Source organism: Apium graveolens, chromosome 3, assembly GCF_009905375.1.
Source record: "Apium graveolens cultivar Ventura chromosome 3, ASM990537v1, whole genome shotgun sequence".
NCBI lineage: Eukaryota > Viridiplantae > Streptophyta > Magnoliopsida > Apiales > Apiaceae > Apium > Apium graveolens.
The window spans coordinates 60,315,918-60,335,590 of record NC_133649.1 but is presented as its reverse complement, the minus strand read 5'-3'; the positions used below and the strand labels follow the sequence as shown (position 1 = coordinate 60,335,590).

General features: G+C 35.0%; 2 protein-coding genes across 4 annotated transcripts; one reads left to right on the top strand and one right to left on the bottom strand.

Annotated features, from left to right (window-relative positions):
* The first annotated feature begins 388 nt into the window (after positions 1 to 388).
* Positions 389 to 5,419, top strand: LOC141712337 (NAC domain-containing protein 82-like). Of its 3 annotated transcripts, XM_074515240.1 has the most exons (8): positions 389 to 545; positions 1,016 to 1,484; positions 1,960 to 2,231; positions 2,942 to 3,466; positions 4,066 to 4,452; positions 4,559 to 4,676; positions 4,884 to 4,937; positions 5,023 to 5,156. In XM_074515240.1, exons 2-7 carry the CDS (start codon positions 1,322 to 1,324, stop codon positions 4,904 to 4,906), a joined length of 1,488 nt encoding a protein of 495 aa, XP_074371341.1. In that variant the 5' UTR covers positions 389 to 545; positions 1,016 to 1,321; the 3' UTR covers positions 4,907 to 4,937; positions 5,023 to 5,156. The 3 variants fall into 3 exon arrangements, with proteins under 3 accessions (XP_074371341.1, XP_074371339.1, XP_074371340.1); XM_074515238.1 differs by lacking the exon at positions 4,884 to 4,937 and having other exon boundaries at positions 5,023 to 5,419; XM_074515239.1 differs by lacking the exons at positions 389 to 545; positions 4,884 to 4,937 and having other exon boundaries at positions 573 to 1,484; positions 5,023 to 5,419.
* A 595-nt stretch (positions 5,420 to 6,014) lies between these two features.
* On the bottom strand, positions 6,015 to 7,599 carry LOC141712336 (uncharacterized). Its single transcript, XM_074515237.1, has 3 exons — positions 7,303 to 7,599; positions 6,815 to 6,877; positions 6,015 to 6,658 (listed from the first exon to the last, which is right to left on the bottom strand). The coding sequence occupies exons 1-3, from the start codon at positions 7,396 to 7,398 to the stop codon at positions 6,521 to 6,523; spliced, it is 297 nt and encodes a 98-aa protein (XP_074371338.1). The 5' UTR covers positions 7,399 to 7,599; the 3' UTR covers positions 6,015 to 6,520.
* Positions 7,600 to 19,673: the final 12,074 nt, after the last annotated feature.

Sequence of the window (19,673 nt, the reverse complement as noted above, 5' to 3'; positions counted from 1 at the left end):
CTTCCCAACTCCATTATAACCTTCGATATTTTATTTGAATTACTTGAAATTAATAATTTAGACTTTCTTATTTGGTTTGTTACTAATTGATTTAATTCAAAATTATGAGTCGATGATTCTTTAAATTTTAAATTAAAAAATGATTTTTAAATGAAAATTTGATTTTTTTTTACTAAACGGGTTGTGGACTTCCGAGCTAATAACCTGTCATCCGATCCAATTAAATATGGACCCACCTCTTACAAAAATTCAATTCGAATCGGAAAAATATAAATAAATTTGAATATAAATTTACGGACGTCCGATGACTCGTTGACAAGACTGCCTTCGAGGATAATGCACATGCATAAGAAATTTAGGATAAATTAAATTAAATAATGATGATATGAGCGGACCAATGAGAAAGCAGCAAGAAGTGTTTACACACACTTAAACCCAGGCTGTGAGCTGTATATAAAGTATCTCACCCACTGCCTGCTCTCTCTCACTCCAAAATTTTTTGCTCTCTCGCCTGCCTTTTACTCTCTTTACACACCCTTCATTTGGTAAGTCTTTTTCGGGTTTTTTCTATTAATCATTTTTATTCCTCTGTCTTATTAATCAGTGTTCTTAGTTAGGTTTTTTTGTCTGTATTTTTATTTACTAGTCTCACTGTAGTGTTTGTGCTATGTGTTATGTCTTTTAAGTCATTTTAATTTTGTTTGGTGGGTGATTATGTAATTTGGGTTTTTTTAGGGTTCTTGATTGTGGGTTTTCGTCAGTTTTATTTGGGTTCTTGAAATTTGGGTTTTTCATGGTGGGTTTGATTTGGTCTTTTAAAAATGGGTTTTATGGGGTTTTATAAATGGGTTGGTTTTTGGGTTTAATTTGGTTATTGAAAATGGTTTTTGAGGTTGATTTGGGGTTTTGTTAATGAGGATTGTGTTTGTGATATTGATGTGGTATGTATTGTTTTTAAGAGAGGTTGTGAAATGTACCGAGTAGCTTCTAAGTTCTAACGATGTTCGAAAATCAGGGCTCGTATTGCACAGCAAATGACTTTTGATTCTAGTGAGACTCAACACCCTTTGTTTCTTTGGAGTGCATTTGATTTTTTGAGCCCAAGTAGGTCGTGGAGGATACGTTTTCGGCATTGGACTTGACATACCGCTGGTTTGAAGTTTTTTTTTTTAATTTGTTTCATTTGATCCTTTTTTATTTCCGTGTACTGTGAAAACGATACTGTCATTTACTGATTTAGTGATTGAGAAAAACAAAAGAATTAGTTACTGCTAGTAAGTGTCTTGGTACTATTAGTGTGGGACTTTCGAAGACACTTGTTATGGCCAGATTTCCCCTTCCCCTTCCTCCTGGATTCCGCTTTCATCCTACTGATGTCGAGCTGATTATGTACTACCTAAAGAGGAAAGTAACGGGAAAGAAACTTGTTTTTGACGCTCTTACCGAGCTCAACATCTATAAGTTTGCTCCTTGGGATCTACCAGGTACTATAAAATTATATTTTTAATTGTAGTTGCCTCCTTATTCGTTCCATTCCACATATACATTTATATTTCATTTTCTGCATCTTTAACTTTTGTGACTGTAGACTATTACTGGGAACTTGTATTGAGAACCTTTATGGGTCTTTACACCTTCCCATACACCCCCTTATGGCCTTATCTCATTTAGGCATTACTGTCTACTTATTCTTAGAACTTCTTGCACTGTAAATTGTAATATATTCCCCATAATTGCCAGAAAATTGTGAACTCCTTTTTGATATAACTGTTATTTTATCATATCACGGTATTGGTTTGTTCATACTATTATTGTTATGTCGGATTTTGCTAGAAAGGTACTTGTCAAGTTATCTGTTATTCACACTTTTTTGCTCATGATTGTACTTGTTGTCGTGTTTGTTTATAGACAATGTTGTTCTCTTTCTGGTTCCCTAATGATATCTACCTTATTTTACAGAAAAATGTCTCCTAAAAAGTAAGGATCTTGAGTGGTACTTTTTTTGCCCCAAACAGAAAAAATATTCCAGTGGGGCAAGATCAAACCGAGCAACTGAAAATGGATACTGGAAAATTACTGGCACCGACAAACTTGTTACCATCAATCAGAGGACTGTGGGAACCAGAAAGACACTGATTTTTTACAAGGGTCAGCCACCAAAAGGGGAACGAACTGATTGGGTCATGCATGAATACAGTCTCGGAGATAAAAAATTAGCCGGTGTAGTTCAGGTATTACAGTTTAATGCTCAGTTTGTTATATATATTAGACAGCATCCGTTCTCTCATAATTATAAACTTCAGCTATGTCCTTCCTTTACAATACCGTGATATTCACGAGAAGTGGCAAATGTGTGTCTGCATTGCTTTAACATTTTGCATATTATGGCTGCCTTCACATAATGATTTTTATGATTTCGGATCTGAGATGAAACGAGGTTAATAGAAAGAACTAAGCAAACAAGTTTATGAAAAATCAAAGAAGTGCTACAGATTTCGGTGGGGATATCTTTTTCGCTTTGTAATTCATTTATCGATTGAGTAACTGAAGGTGTTTGCAAATGGATATAGTTTAGTTGGCAGGTCACAAGTACAAAGTAAAATGGTTTCCTTGTGCCCAGCATCTAGTTGACGGTAAGTTACATGTCCGCTTAATCCTGGAGAATATATCTTCAGCTTGTAATACAGTATTTGTTTTCATCTTTTTTCTATATGTAGAATTGCATATATGTCAAGGGTATGTTCTGTCGTAAGTACTTGATAAAGAAGATAGCATCCGAAGGCCCAATGTTCGGAACTGCTACTCTGAATTCCTGCCTGACCTATGTTACTTTTTTTTGTTAAGGATGGGCCATTCAGATTTATCTCAGTTATGCTTCAGTGTTTCTCATGTATACTCCATAGCTTCTTGCTGAGATGACCTTTTCATTTACTGCCTGCAGGATGCTTATGTTATCTGTAAAATCTACCAAAAAGGTGGTCTAGGCCCAAAAAATGGGGCACAGTATGGTGCATTATTCAACGAGGAAGAATGGGATGACATTGACGAGTTGTTTGTGGAATCTCAACTAGTTGCACACCAGATCTCCTTTGAAAATGTACCACCTAATGACATAAACAACATTGATGCAGTAAACTTGTCTGCTCCTCGAGACTTATTGGTCAACTTTGTTCCAAAACCAGATTCATCTATATGTGTACCTCAGAACACTGTTATGCAGCCTGGCAAGAATGAAATATGTGTGGGACCATCCGCTGCTGATCCCTACATCTTGACTGATTATGTACCACCTGGTACCATAGGAAGTTCGGCTTGCATGACTACTCCTGGAAATCCAGTTCCCTGGTCTACATCTACAGTTGGACCTCTAGTCACGGATATTTCTCCTGACATAGATGTCCTTTCGCTATTGAACATGTTCACAGAAAATATGGATATGCCTCCTGTTGAAAACAACCCTACTGAGGTACTTAACATTTTGCCGTGTAGTTTTCCTTTACCAATCATTTTGGCATTCCATTTTGCTTGATGTTCAATTTTTGTTTGCACTCAGATTTGTTTATTGGACTAGGACTTGCAAATTTTCCATTACGTTATTACTCGATTATGTAGCTTATTTTCTTAAAAAAGATTATGGGAACATGCAATATAGTTTCAAATTTATATTCGATTTGTAAATCATTTCACTGCATGCTCTGATAAGCAGTGAAATAGTAAATAATGAATTAATGATATTGTGTGTTAGTGTCACTCTGTCACTAGTCTTTTCCTTCTGTTAATCTAATCGGTTCTCTTAGAGTAATAAGTATTTTCTAGAAGCATCTTGTATTCTGCTTAAAGCATTGCTAGTTCAGCCCTAACATCTTTTATTTTCTTTAAATATGTCTATGCCAGTATGCCTTGCATTTGCACATCTTTATGTTCTTTCTTCGACTATATTCTGAATTTGCAACAGTGTTTTTTATTGTGTGTGCATTTTCTGTGCCCTTCTCAATATTCAGTAGACCTATTAAATTGACATTTTTTATTTTATTTGACCTAAACATATGCTTTTACTTGCTGTAGTTTGAGATGAATGGAAATGATATCTACAAAGATTTGGGTGATCTGAATGATTGGATGGAGCTAAATGATACTGAATTTGATATCCCAACCGAGGTAGCTGCTAATGATGTGAACCCTATGCTTATGGGTGACAGTGCATCCTATTTGGAGCTTAATGATCTCAGCACCCCATTAGGATTCCTTTCTGAAGCTGGTCCAGTTGATGGGTTACGGTCTGGAAGCATATATGCAGGTCCCACTTATGACATGAGGATTGGATTGTATAAACTATATTCTGGAGTTGCTAATCCGTATCCTGCGGAGAACGTATCTGGATTTGATGAGTATTCTGCAGTGCTACAAGAACCACACTTGTTGGAAAACAATATAATAAAAGAGCTGGAGAAGGTGATGAGTCGCTCACAACTACGTAGTTATCTTGCATTTTGATATTACATATTTATGGTGTAGGGGAAAGAAATTTTCCCATACCTAATGCATTTGCCTTGTGTAGGATCATTGTAATAGTAACTTTGAAGCTCCCGGATTTGATGCTGTCGGGGGATGTGAAGTTCCATTTGTAATCACAGAACCAGAGGGTAGCAATGCTGCTGAAGAAAACCCAAGAAGAGGTAGTTTTTGTTATTTTCGCTAATTTAATAACATGGAAGACCTTGTGCTGCTGGATTATTTATTTTGGGTGGCACATCTTTGTTTGATTTGATGCAATTCAGACTTATGTAGTAATTTGACGTTTTAATCTGTGAAAACTATTCATATGTAAAGTATAACCTGTTTTGGTATTTTTTATTAAGATTTTGTTGGGTTTATCTATGTAGAATCTGTGCTGCAGCTGCCTTAAACTCTGGTTCTGGTCAGTGGGGGTGCTGCAGGTACTCCCTGCAGGCTGGCCATTATTTGACTATAATTTCTATCTCGAATTCCCCTAATTTTTCGAATCTTATGTTTTGGTACCAGGGGAGCAGCAAACGAATCTCCAACTTGTGTTGGAGTCTGTATCTTTTCGTATTGGAGCTGATAGTTTCCACTACTCTAGCTCATCCATCAGTCTCAAGGCCGAGGTGACACTGAATGTTGGCGAATGCACTAAGACGCTTTGTTACGTGATATGGAGGAGTCTGCCCTTACATTTATGTCTTGGGGTAGTCAGCCTATCGGGAATGTGGAGAGTAGAATGCTAAATGTTGCCTTATATGTGCTCTTATCTTGTTCTGTGATATTTTCTTTATATTTGCAGTGCCTTTCATTTCCGAATGTTTATCTCAAGTTCAGTTTAGGGTATTATTTTCATTGTGTTTAATGTGTGTTCTGTATCACTAAGCTGAAATTTTTGGTCTTGTTTTCTTTATTTATATTTCTAGATTCCTGTTTTGAATTAAAGCACAATTTACTTTGCGACCGGAAATACAAACTTAAAACATCTAGGATTTGCTTGCCATTAAGATTTTGCAACATCAACTTTAAAAGTAATACTGTTTTGCTACTCGTTTTTTCAAGTGTGCTGCTGCTGCAAGTTACGATATTGAAGCTTAGATTACGAGTACCCTCTTTCCTCTGGAGTATTGATTGGCAGGATTCATCATATGAGGATAGACTAGTCGGGGGAGAAATATACTAAAGTTAGCTCAGTTAATTGGTACTCTGTCTGGAATATCGACTGTTATTCGGACCCTTGTTTGAAGTTTATTTTAGGTCCGTACTAGTAGAAAATTGATTACTCCCTCTATACCATTAAATTCTATATATTATTTTTTTGTCACGTTTTTCAATATTCATTTAAAACATATTTTCAAAATATTTTTTTTTAAAAAAAATTCTGAATAAAAATTTTATGTTTAAATTTTTATTCACAAAAAAAAATTATAAAAAAATATTATAAAAATCTCGAAATACGTGTAAATAATACACACGAAGTTAGTAATAAACAATAAACATCGAGGGACATAAAGTAATGTAAAGTTAAGAAAAATTTGCGGCCTCAAAATCTTTTAATTTTGTAATTATGAACATACCCACGAACTTGTAAATACAGCGTGACCTCATTTATAATTCATTTCATTGTTACGATATGGCACAAAAGGATGTGAACATATATCGTCCATGACCTGAGCACTCGTGATAAATTCACTGGAGCTCCAAGGGAGAATAGATAAAAAATTGATTTGAGCAATGCATTGTGCAGATTCATTCCCATTTGACTAGATGTATGATGTATATAGTAAAAATACACAGCAACGCCCTTGACCAATATAGTTGCAAGCATAGAATTGAATAACGTGCATAAAAAGAGATTATGTAGGCTTTGCCCAGAAGCAGGATATGGGGATTTGTCCATTCTGCTGAGCCCTTGAAAATTGGCAGCAGATCATAGTAGTTGAAAGTGAGTTTATTCCGTCTACACTCTAGACTCTAGCTTCTTTCCCCCCAAGCATCCACTGTTTCTGATTTTGACATTTTAAAATGGGGCGGAACCAATTTTCCTCATTTCAAACATCTCTGTAATAGCGGGCGTACAATTACGTTCCTCTTCTTCTTCGATGTTGGTCATATCACTCGTCTCCACTCTCCGGCAACAAGTCACGGGCTGTAATCCCTGTTCAGTTTCATTAACTCAGATTTAAAAAAAAAAAAAAAAGAATAGCTAGGGTACAAGATATATATATATATATATATTGGGAAGCTCCATGTCTGTGAAATTTAAGTCTGTTACAAACTACATGCAAGTATATATATATATATATATATGTACCTTTGTGAAAATGGTGAGGGCTTCCTCTACACTCCTTGTATTCACCACGTATATTGCTTGCTCCTGAATCAATACAATGCCCCACATAATTTCATGTTATTCATCAATACACCTAAACTAAACCACACATGTTTTATACAGGATACGTATCGGTTAATTTGTACAACATACAAGCGATCGAGAGCTAGAAACCGAACACCAAACGTTTCTTAAGTAATCACCAGATGAGTCACATAGCATATATGTAGTGTAGGGAGCGATCTACGGATGCTGCTGAGACCAATATATTCAAGGGGTAGATTAGTCACTAGGTTAACTCACTTTGGTCCCAGGAAAGAACATGATTAACAAGTACTACAAGATAGGTACTGTCTGAGGTAAGTAACTGTACTTTAGGTCTCTACAAACAGCGGAGTATATTACCATGTCTATATAAATGCAAATAAAAAAAACAACCAAGACCAGTGAATGATCTGTTCTTCACTTACCCTAGCAAAGTCGATATTAATAGTCCTTGGCTCTCTCTCTATTGAGGACTTTCGATCAAGAGACGATGATGATGATGATGGTGATGATTTCTCCATGCCCCCAACACAACGAATCTTTACAGCTATATGTAGCTAGCTACTCCTTCCTTTGTAAATATACTACCAGACTATACGTCCAACGTTTTATATATAGAGAACGGACACCAACTCTTGCTTTCTTTTTTGCAAAACGGTGGTTACTGGTTAGGACAACTTTTGATCCTAAATGAAAAAGATATATTACTCGTGATTCCTGCAGTATCCACCTGCACATTTATATGTGTGTGATCTTTAGGTGAAGATATGGTTGGGGGGTGTGATGAGGTAAGCTAATGCATCACCAAACGTAACGTGGCAACATTTTACACACCTATAATTACACGTGGGAGATTTTTAATGGTACGTGTCATTCGTTGGAGTGTTTGGTTTTGTTAAGGAAAATCTTAGGTTGCAAATTTCTAACTTGAGTTTCCTTTTCAGGAAACTACTGTAGTTGTTTTTATATTATATGTTCCCCCTGCTTTTATTTTACGTGTCCTTTTCGTGCACCCAAGGGCCGGTGACACCTCTCCAACTTTGCTTTCGTCTTCTAGTCGTATATCTTTAACGCACTGCACCTGTACCAATCATTGTTTCTTTTTTATATACTTGTTTGCTTGACTTTTCCTTTTTATTTGACTATATAGCTAAAATACCTATTTTAAAAAAAAAAGGAATTATGAATTTTAGTATAAATTATATATTTTTATTCAGAATAATAAAAAAATTCATAAAAAAATAAAAAATAATTAAAAATAATTAATTTATTAACTGATCAAAATATTTTGAAATTTGTGCAGAAAAAGTCAAATAACAAATATATCAATAGAGTGACTAGTAGTAATATTAGTCCTCCTTCCAAATCTTTTTAGTTATTATATTTAACTTTTCAGTGGTCAAATTAATAAACTTTTGACCAATAATTAAAACTTATCATTTATTATTTTAAAAAATTGAGAATTGCATAATAAAATAAATTGGTTGTAGTTTATAATGATACAATTTTTTAAAATAATTTCAATTATATAATATACTTAAATCTCAATTAAAGTTTGGTTGACTATCAAAAGTCAAAATATGGCATATGATATTCACTATATTTTATAAATCAACCTTATTTTGATCATCATTGACTTTGTGAGTGCAGGAGACCATCATCCTTAGGAACCACTCCCTATATTTTAAATTGTATGTCCATTTTCAAAAAGAATTGTTTCAGTTTAGTTGTTAATTTCAACTTTTATTGCAAATTTATATTTTTAAAGTGAACTCTACTTCACTCATCTCTCATTTATATTTTCCATGTCAACCTCATTTCACGTATTTTTTTTTATCGTAGGTTATGATCAACAAATACAATTAATTTATTAATATTCATTTTTCTTAAGCTGTTTACTTTTTTGAAAGTGAACATCTAATTTAAAATAAAGGAAGTATATTTCTATTAAAATAAGTCAACTTTATAAAATTTAATATTTAATATTAAGTATACCATTAGTACCCCGTTATTTATTTTAGGCTACAAACTATAAGATACTTTCATTATGGAAGGAATATTTATCGTTGTAAAAATTAAATTATTGACTAATTTGCTTTTTGAGACTATGCTCTCAATTGTTTATTACGTTCTAAAAATAGTAAATTTTACTCCCTCCATCCCGATTTTCATTATCTACAGACTACGATCACCATTTTACTCCGTCCTCAAATAGTTGTCTAGTTTAATAAATTTGATATATAAATAGTGAATAAAAGGCAAGTAAAAAAGTTAGTAAAAGGTAAAGAATTGTTATCCAAATTTTTTTATCCCAATTTTATATTATGACAATCATCGTGTTATTTGATCTGATTTAATAAAAATTGGATTTAGATTAATAAACAAGAAAAGTGGGACAAGTATAATATAAATTTAAACGCTTACATCCATTCGCTACACTCATATAAAATATAAAAAATATTTTTATTAAATTATATTTTTTCTTAATATCCTTAGGTATGTATATTAATCGATGAGACCAGGGAGGCTGTACAAATTATATTCCCTTCTCTTACCTCTTTTTTTTTGGAATAACAGTTATGGCTTATGTGATTATAACATAGAACTTCGAATTTAAGCTAATGAAGACGAAATAACATAGTTTGAAAATTTGCATCTAGGCGAAAATGGCTTATTATTTTATCCATTTCTATTAAGCGTATGAGTTCAGCTTTCAGTGCCGACAGTAAAACTTTATTTTATACTAGTATTTGTTATTCTTCAGTTCCGGCGGTAAAGTTGTTGAACCTAATTTTGAATCTTTTTTAACACAAAATGAGTCGAAGTTTTTGCCCCTTTAACTGATTGACAAAAAGCATTGTCATCGTTGACAACATTAAACATCTTTATTAATGATAAATGATGTTGAATCATTATTATAAACATCTGGTTGATCTACAGTTAATCTCAAACATTGAATGACAACCAGTTCTTCAAATGAACACAAAACACAATCAAACTATTATATAAGGAGAAGCACTTACGACATAGGTATTGAGAATTCGACTACTGAATTATTCTCTGAACAATAATTTTTTATAAAATTGAATGAGAAATAATAAAAAAGGCAACAATATTTTTTTAGTAAAATTGAATGAGAAATAATAAAGAGTTCTTTTGAGAGAGAGAGAGTATCATTGCATACATGTCTGTTTTTTTTCATTACTTTAATAAATTGTGTTTGTTTTTCGTTGCAATATTAATTTATAGGTTTACACAAAATCCACATGAAACACAATACAAGCGGCAAGAATGAATTAACTTCGGGATAAAATTTGGAAGTCCCCTCTAGTTTTTTAACACCGAGGGTATTAGCTATTATATACAGTATGGTTAATCTTCTCAAATACTGTCATTATATCTAACACTTTCATTTTACATATGAGCTCTTCATGAGCAGAACCGTAGAGAGTAAAAACTCGTGAATAGTACAGAGGAGTCACTCGTGGGCAAGTGATCAGGAACGGTATTATAATTATCTTAACAAACAGAGCTCGACTCTTTTCTAACAAGCCACGCCTAAACGTGATTGAGTAACAAATTCGGTTCGGTTTAATTACGACTCTTACTCTGATCCTCAGGTTTGGGTTTGTCAACCAGTACAGTCTCAGAGCGACCACTTCTTCATATGTGAAGCCTAAAATTAGATGAATTCGATGTATCAGAAGATGGTATAAAAATAAGTGTTCCTAGGAACAGATGAGTATAAATATAATATTTGTATAAATCTAAAAAGTAGATATAGGTATAAATCTTTATCAAGTTACCTTAATATTCTGATTCCAAGGGAAACAATGAAAACAGTAAGAGATTTGTTTATTTTTACCCAGAGTGTAGAAGTACTAATTTATTTAAGGTTAGAAAACTGAGATTCAGAGGATGGAAATCCCATAATCAATTAATTCTCTTTTTTTATGGGAATGACCGAAACATGCTACGATTACCACAATAGATGCAAGGTAATATCACCCGCTTCTCAAGTGCTTTGGTTTCACTCATGAACAATGAGTTGTTATTGATCTTCAAGTTTCAGACTACAAATGTATATCAACAACTATCAATTCAACAACATAGCAAAGAACATTGCTATAAACTACTTGTAACCATACTCCATTAACAAATCATCAGAATGAACACTGTGTTTTATTTTACAAAGAGAGTTATAAACCGAGAGAGAGAGAGAGAGCTCAGATTTAAAATGTGTGGTTATAAACAGAGAGAGAGTAAAAACTAACTAACTCTCAGATTTAAAAATGTGTGGTTATAAACTAATCAATATAACAGAATATTCCTAACTAACTGTGCTGAGTTGGCAGCTGAGAGCTGCTACACTCCTGCACCCCCCCCCCTCAAGTTAGGTGTGCTTGAAGGTAAAGGTGTGCTTGAAGGTAAAACATCAAGGAAACCCAACTTGGAAAGAAGATCCCTCAAATGAGGAGAAGGTAAACACTTGGTGAACACATCTGCAAGTTGAGACCGTGTAGGAAGATAAGTAAGTTGGATAAGGTCTTCCATAACTTTGTCACGAGTGAAGTGACAATTAATTTCGATATGCTTCGTTCTTTTGTGAAAAACGGGGTTCTTAGCAATGTGGATGACAGATTGTTCTTTCTAATAAACAAGCTATAATCATATTTTGATTGCTCAAAGCCTTGACATTGTAAGGCAAAAACTAGTTTAGCAAACCACTGGCGAGAGGCCTGTTTTAAGCCGTAAATCGATTTTTTAAGCAAACAAACCTTATTGCCTGGATTAGTGACACCTTCAGGGATACACATATACTTCCTATATCAAATCACCATGGAGAAAGGCGTTATTGACGTCCAACTGATGTAATGACCAATTTTTACTTGCAGCAACATCCAACAAAGTTCGAATAGTGGCCATTTTAATAACTGCAGAAAAAGTTTCTTCGTAATCTATACCATACTTCTGGTTAAATCCTTTTGCCACCAATCGTGCTTTACAACGCTCCAAAGATCCATCAGCCTTTAATTTCACTTTATAAACCCACTTCGATCCTATGGCCTTCTTACCAATAGGTAAATCCACCAACTCCCATGCATTATTATCATGAAGTGCTTGAATTTCTTTAGACATTGCCTCAACCCACAACGGATTCTGTGAAGCCTCTGTATAGTTCTTAGGTTCATGAATGTCACAAAGTTTAGTGATATGGCACTGGTGAAAGGAAGACAAAGCATAAAACTGAACTAAATTACACCAATGGGAAGTAGTTTGTGATACTGATGAGCATTGGTAGTCATTCAAATAGGCTGGTTTCTGGTGAAGTCTAGTAGAATGTCTAGGAGGAGGAATATTGACACTAAGATCACATAAAGAAGAAGAAGAAGATGATGACGGAGGTGTAGAGTTATGAGTATCAAAAAATGAAGGTTCATGAGAATTTGGTTGGGCTGAAGGAACCACAATATCATGAAGAATAGTCTCAGGAATGCAATGATCTGAAATAGGAACAGTAGTAGTCGCTGGAAGGTAAATATCAGCTGGATAAGTATCAATATCTATAGACTTGGATAGATGGAAGGGGAAGTGTTTCTCATAAAACTGAACATCTCTTGAAACAACAATTTTGTGAGTGATCATATTTAAGACTTTATAACCTTTACTGTGGATTGCATACCCCAGAAAAACATCAGGGCTTTGATCAAATTTGGTTCGATGCACTTTGGAAGAAGAAACATAACATAAACATCCAAATGTCCTCAAGTGATCCAGAGAAACATTTTTATTGTAAAGTTTAAAGTAAGGTGTCTGATGATCAAGAGGTTTCAAAGGCATTCGATTAATCAAATATGTAGCACATAAAATACTATCACCCCAAAACTTTAATGGTACCTTTGATTGGAAATTTAAAGCTCTTGTTGTTTCAAGAAGGTGCCTATGCTTGCGTTTTACTACGCCGTTTTGTTGAGGAGTGTACGGACAACTCCTTTGATGAAGGATACCATGATCCTGACAATATTTCTGCAAAGGACCTTCACAAAATTCCTTGGCATTATCAGATCTAATGCATTTAATAGTTGAAACTGTGTAGACACATAAGCTGCAAATTTGATAAGGATGGTAGGAACTTCAGACTTAAATTTTAGCAGATGAACCCAGGTATATCGACTAAAATCATCAATCAGAGTCAGAAATTGATTACAACCATCAGAAGTTTTAGTCTGGTATGGTCCCAGATATCTAGATGAATCAGATCAAAAATAGCAGTGGATTTAACACTACTATTAAGAAAAGAAAGTCTAGACTGTTTAGCAGCTGGACAGATTTGACATATCACATCTTTATTACAAATTACAACCATCAGAAGTTTTAGTCTGGTATGGTCCCCAGATATCTAGATGAATCAGATCAAAAATAGCAGTGGATTTAACACTACTACTAAGAAAAGAAAGTCTAGACTGTTTAGCAGCTGGACAGATTTGACATATCACATCTTTATTACAAAATTTGTCTAGTTGAGGACAAACAAGATTTAACTTGTCAAATGGCATGTGTCCTATCCTGAGTTGCCATTTTTGTGCCTCTACAACAGCTGAACAGCAAATCTTAGAGTTAACTGATTTATCCTGAAGCTCAATCTTATACAATACAGCATCTTCTTTACCAAGAAGCATTGGAGACCTCTTCATCAAAAGGTCCTGGAGAAAACATTCATCACGAGTAAACAGTACTCTACATTCTAAATCTTTGCATAATCTCTTAACTGATATCAGATTAAAGTGAAAATCTGGAACATGCAACATATTGTTTAACTGTATTTGATCGGTCAGAGTAATCATTCCCACATATAAAATTGAAATTCTTCTTCCATTTGGTACTGTAATGGTACAATCAGATTCTGCAACCTTAGTATATGTATCAAATAAGTCTAAGTTGGAACAGATGTGGTATGTTGCTCCAATATCTAATATCCATTTGGAATTAGTTTGTGATAACATACAGAAGTTACCTGCCAACATAGCTTGTGCATTGATTTTCTCATGTGCAGAACCAAGATTATCAGTCTGATATTTATTAAGCATTTCCAGCAGTTGAGTATACTAAGTCACATAGAGAGAGATATCTGTAACAGTAGTATCTGTCTAAGAAGCCACAACAACAGTCCTTTTGTCTTTAGCACCTGTAAATCGTGGAGGATAACCATTCAATTTGAAGCATTTGTCTACACTGTGTCCTACAATCTTGCAGTGTGTACAGAAATATATAGATTTTCTGTTAAAAGTAGTAGCAGACATATTAGTATTATAATTTGTGAACTGCTGAGGTCTCTGAGTATTAGTTTGTGACTTGAACTGCTTAGAATCAAAACTCCTTTTATCAGAATACAAAGCCAAACTATCAGTATTAGATGTCATTTGTGAAATCTCATTGTGCCTCTCCTTTTGTGCAAACATTCAGTAAGCATTGGTTATGCTTGGCATTGGATGTTGCATCAATATATTGCCTCTGACAGCTGAGTAATCTTCACTCAGCTTCATCATGAAATGTAACATCCTTTGTTCCTGCTGCATTTGACAGATTCTGTGTTCTAAATTACAAGTGCACTTCTAACAGGTACATTGTGGTAATGGATAGGCATCACCAATAGCATCCTACAGGGTTTTGATCTTCGGGTTTTGATCTTCGTAAAGAACTCAGAAATTGTATCATTTCCTTGATTTAGCTCAGACAATTGTTGTTCAAGTGAGTAGACTTGAGTCATTGAGGTGTAGCCAAACCTTTCCTTGTTAGGTCCCAATTTATTTGTAGAAGGGGGGGTTGAATGCAAACAATACCGTTTAATCGAATAAAATGCGGAATAAAATTGTGAAACAAAATTCAAGTTAAATAAAACTTTTATTAAACTTGAAAGGTGTTACAACTACGGTATCGGTTACAAGGGATTAATCTCAAATCAATTATTACAAATTTAGAATAAATTCGACATGAACTTTTTCTATTTTTGTAATTAAAAGATCAAATGCTAAATGCGATTTGAGATTAAGTTCTAGGGATTTTAATCCGCTAGATTGATACACAAGAACAAGATAAGTATTTCTAGTTGATTGGATTTAACTTTACAATCTAGAAATTGATCTTGAAGTTGCAGATGAGATGTAATATTTTTCTGCTCCTTTTTCTTTTTGTTCTTGAGTATGTATTCTGTTTGATTGCCTATTTTTATGAACTGGTCTTCTGCTTCTTTTAAACAACACAGCCGAGTAGATTGAATTGGAATGACAATCCTTTAAGCTTGTGAGACTTTCGGTAGGACAATATTTACAACTAGCAAGACAATTAAAAATGAGCTAGCAAGACTTTCGGTATGACTATAGATTGTCATACCGATTGTCATATTAGTTCAAATAAATTGTCTTGCTGAATTAATAACTGATTTTAATCTAAACAGAAATTCTAATAAGACAATTATATGTATTGGCATGACTTTCGGTATGACTATCAATTAGTCATACCGATTGTCATACTAGTTCAAATGAATTGTCTTGCTGAATTTAAGCAGATTTTAAACCAATTAAAATCTTGTAAATCCTTAATATTAATTCTAAATTAATTAATCAATTTAATTCAATTAATCAATAAATTAATCTTTGCAGATATAATTTATTTTCTTAATTAAATTATATGACTTAATTAATTAATAGAGAATTAATACTAACCCTTAGCAGCATCCATTCTTCTGACAATCTTCTGAAAGTCACTGAGACTTATGAATCAATTCCGCCACTTCAATGCTGACACTCGATGTACTGTCTGGTTCATGAGTGACTAACTTTGGTGACGTTTCTTCATGTCTTGACTTTGATATTCTGATTGAATCCTTGTAATAAATGATACCTTGACGAGATCTCTGTCACTTGATTAAATCCACGATCTTGATTTATATCACTGAGGCATGATCAAATTCTTGAACTTCTTCCAGTGAATCTTCAAGTCTGCAGATGAACAATGTTTCTTTATTCTTTGACAGATGTTACATTGTGAGATCTCTCTGATGATTAATCCACTATTTACTTATTACATTCTTATTTGAGTTGAGTTAAATACTCGAATAAACGAGTAGGCTATGACATATGCCTTTCAATCTCCCCCTATTTGCTTGTTAGACAATAACAACAAATACCTAGAGGATAACTTAACTAACAAATAAGAAAAAGATATAAACAGTAATGTAAAGTAAATAGCAGAAAAGTTCTGGATTATATTTAACATTTTCCAGATTCCAAATGAAATTTACAAGTGAATACAAGATAGATGTTCCTCTAGCCTGAACATATAACTACATTAGACTATCTTGATTCATAAAGCTCTAATCATATTACATTGAGTTTTGAGCTACTTGACTTCAGTTGTCTTCTCTTCTGACTTCACCTTCTTCTAAATCTTGAAGCAATTCCTTGTCAAAGACACGATCCTTTTCTGAAGTGAAGCTTGCTGGTCTGACTGGTTGAACTCCAACTGACTTCAGCTTATTCTTGAGTTGAGTGTACCTTTTAACATTCTTTTCACAATAAGCTTGAATCAAGTCAGCAGCTTGAGTCTTCAACATGGATGAATATCCAGCAGTTCTCAAATGATGTTCCATCCAGACCAGATGCTTAGCTGAGTAGTCTTTAAGAGATTGTACATCTAGCTGACAGATTTGAAGACAATCAGACTTAAAGAATCTCACCTGATGAGGATTGTTGACCACTTGAGGACTAGCCCTGCTGGCAAACTCTTTAAGCCTTTCTCGAAGAACTTCATTCAATTATGAGCTTCTTTTGACTTTGTTTAAAAGAACCCAAATCTCTGACAAAGAACGATTCTCAAATAGGTGAAGTGACACCTTGAATGATCCTTCACTCTGACAATATACAAAAATGCTCATCTCATTTAGGGATCTATCAAAAGCAGCTGTGATCCTTGAGACTTCAGTCTTGATAGCATTCATGTACATGTCATTGTTAGGATTTGAGATTTCCAGCTTGTCAAGAAGATGTAAGAACTGCCTATCATTGTTAGTGCTCAGCTGAGGCATATCGAGTACTCTCCTAGCTTCATCCCATTTTTCACCAATCTTTAGTCTGACATCTCTTCTCCTTTCTTGAGCCTTAATGTCATGAAGACGTTGCTTTTGAAGAGTTTCTGTTCTTTGTATGTCTTTCCTCCTGTCAATGATCTGAGAGACCTTCTTGAGTTCAGCTTCTTTTCTTTTCATCTCTGACTGCTCCTTCTGAAATTCTTTCTCAAACATAGGATCCACTGTATCTTCCTCTTCCCAATCTTCAAAATCACTTTCCTCTTCAGCTTCAAATAACCCATCTTTATCTTCCTGAACTGGTTCAGTGGGAATGTCAAAAATATCAAAGTCATCCTGTTCTCCACTGTAGTAGACATCATCAGCCTTTCCTTTATTTCCAGCAGAGGTATCTTTTTCTTTCCCTTTGGCACTACTTCCTTTCTTCTCCCCCTTAGTTGAGGGATCCTCTTCTGATCTTCCTTTGGAACCTCCATCACCTCCAGAGCCTGATCCTCCACCAGACGGTCCTTCAAAATAAGTTCTTTGTTCTTCATTAGGGCAATGAGAATTCTTGATCATGTAATATAGGTGCTTCATCCCTTCATTGAGATGTTCCATGCCCGTCTCTATCTTTAGAAATCTTGAGGAGTCCAGTGAATGATTCATCTCAACGAGGTCTTCAAGAGAAGTCATTCTTGTATGTAGAGAGCAGAAGTTGGATATGTCATCAGCTGATAAAGTTGGAGTGTCCTGAATAGAATTGAGCTTTGGTATTACAGTGGTCTTTAGATCTGAGATGTCATTCCTTATGATTGCAAGCTGATTGTTGACAGAGGTGGAAGAAGAAGACCGTTCAACCACTTGTGCTTTGAATGCTTGAGCTTCAGCTTGGCTTTTAGCAAGTTCTTCTTTTAGGGCAGCAATCTGAGCTAACAGGTTTACAGTATCAGTGTCTGTGTGTGCTCTCACCTGAATTTCACTCGTGTTTGGTTCACTCATCTCACGTGCATGTGTTTCTCTCAATATAATTGCTCGTGAGGAGTCTTCCTGTTGCTGTTCTTCTGTACCTGCATTAAAAATCACCCTAGCCTCTTCAAGAGAGGTCAGTGGTGGTGCAATGGGAATTCGCGAGTCCCGATCCTCAGTCAATACTATCAAATCTTTTGGAATAGATGTCTGAATTGCTTCAGGGATAGATTGACCGAGTTGCCCTCCACTTTCTCCAGATAATTCTGCGAGTGGAGAATCCCATAAGGGAGCCAGAGGTGTTTGATCTGGGAGGGGAGAAAATGACTCTATTAAGGATGGCGGAGAGTCAGATTTTCCCTCTAAAGCATGTGACTGCTCTTCTGCCGTAACTATGGCAGGCACTGTAACCGACTCTACGTGCACTCCTCGCTGTGTGTCCTGAGTATGATCTGGGGAAGTGTATGGTTCCATTGTGAGTAATGGAATTGTGCTTGACTCAGTACAAGATGCCATGGCCCTATGGCGAATTTCAATAGATGCATCCTGTTGAGAGAATGCCTCTAGTAACTGTTCATTGGCCATTTCAAAGTCCATGTCCTGTTGGGAGGACAAGGATGGGCTTTCAGATGCCTCAGAATATGTTCTTCTTTTCTTAGGAGGAGGCAAAGCTGAGGGTTCACTCATATTTAACAATGTACTACTTCCTAGTAATCTCCTGGGTAATATTTTAGACAGTGGGGGAGAGGTTGAGATAGAATGAGACTCTGTGTTTGGCTCTATGACCTGGGATTGAAGCTGTGGTTCTACAACTTCATGATCAGCCCTATCAACCACTGGGGGTCTTTCAACAGAAGTAGGAAGAGAGTGAGAGTGAGGAATTACTACCTGTAATGGAAGAGCCTGGGTGGCTTGAACCACTGGAGGTTGAGGTTGCTGTTCATGGCCGGGAAGATTGAAAATAGGTAAGGGAATATAAGTGGCCATGAAAGCAGATACAAGTACTGGAACTTGCTTGAATTTGAAGGTTGTGTCTTGGCGAGTGTAAATCTTTTTACTAACTGGAGGGGGTTCGGTTACTGCAGAGTTAGCAAAAAGGGCTTTGTGTTCAGGTGCGAGAAGATGATCTGCTATAAGCATGAGAAAACGAGCATAGTAACATGATACCCTACGATTTGTAGAATGATCACGTAAAGCAGAAGTTAGACGTCTCAAGAGAATGAGAAAAAGTAGTTTGCCAAAATTGATCCTTTGATTGAAAACAACCGCAAGACCAATATACTGCAGAGTGGAAGTGATGTTATGAAAATTGGATTTTGTGCAGTTGGCAAACACTTTGGAAAGTGTATCGAAGAAAATATCCCATTCAGACACCAAATTTGATTTAGAAAGTTTGGTTAAATTGATCACCCCCTGATAGTGAATAGCATTGAAAAAATTTGTGATATCATTTTCAGAGGGTAAATTACAGAAATTGTCTAGTGGAAAATTTAACGCACGATTGATGACTGTTTCATCAACTACATACTGTGTGTTTGCGACGGTGAATGAAAAAATTTTTGAATCATCGGCCACAGTAGAGGTTGTGCAAATCAGTCTAAGTAGATCGACATTTAAAATCACATTTGATTTAATAGCAGAGCTAACAATCGAATGGTCATTTAAAAATCTAATCCATGGCTTAAATTTTTCAACATCACATTTTTCCGGATTAAAATAACCAACCTGATTATGCGCGACAATTTGGAAATTGAGAGCCATTTA

What these genes read in the sequence shown, in the direction of transcription:
- LOC141712336 (XM_074515237.1), bottom strand. Translation starts at nt 7,398, where the DNA reads ATGGAGAAATCATCACCATCATCATCATCATCGTCTCTTGATCGAAAG. An exon ending in TTAATATCGACTTTGCTAGG is followed by an intron (nt 6,878 to 7,302) that starts GTAAGTGAAGAA and finishes GTATTGATTCAG; the next exon opens with GAGCAAGCAATATACGTGGT. An exon ending in CCCTCACCATTTTCACAAAG is followed by an intron (nt 6,659 to 6,814) that starts GTACATATATAT and finishes GAAACTGAACAG; the next exon opens with GGATTACAGCCCGTGACTTG.
- LOC141712337 (XM_074515238.1), top strand. Translation starts at nt 1,322, where the DNA reads ATGGCCAGATTTCCCCTTCCCCTTCCTCCTGGATTCCGCTTTCATCCT. An exon ending in TAATAAAAGAGCTGGAGAAG is followed by an intron (nt 4,453 to 4,558) that starts GTGATGAGTCGC and finishes TGCCTTGTGTAG; the next exon opens with GATCATTGTAATAGTAACTT. An exon ending in TGAAGAAAACCCAAGAAGAG is followed by an intron (nt 4,677 to 5,022) that starts GTAGTTTTTGTT and finishes TTTTGGTACCAG; the next exon opens with GGGAGCAGCAAACGAATCTC.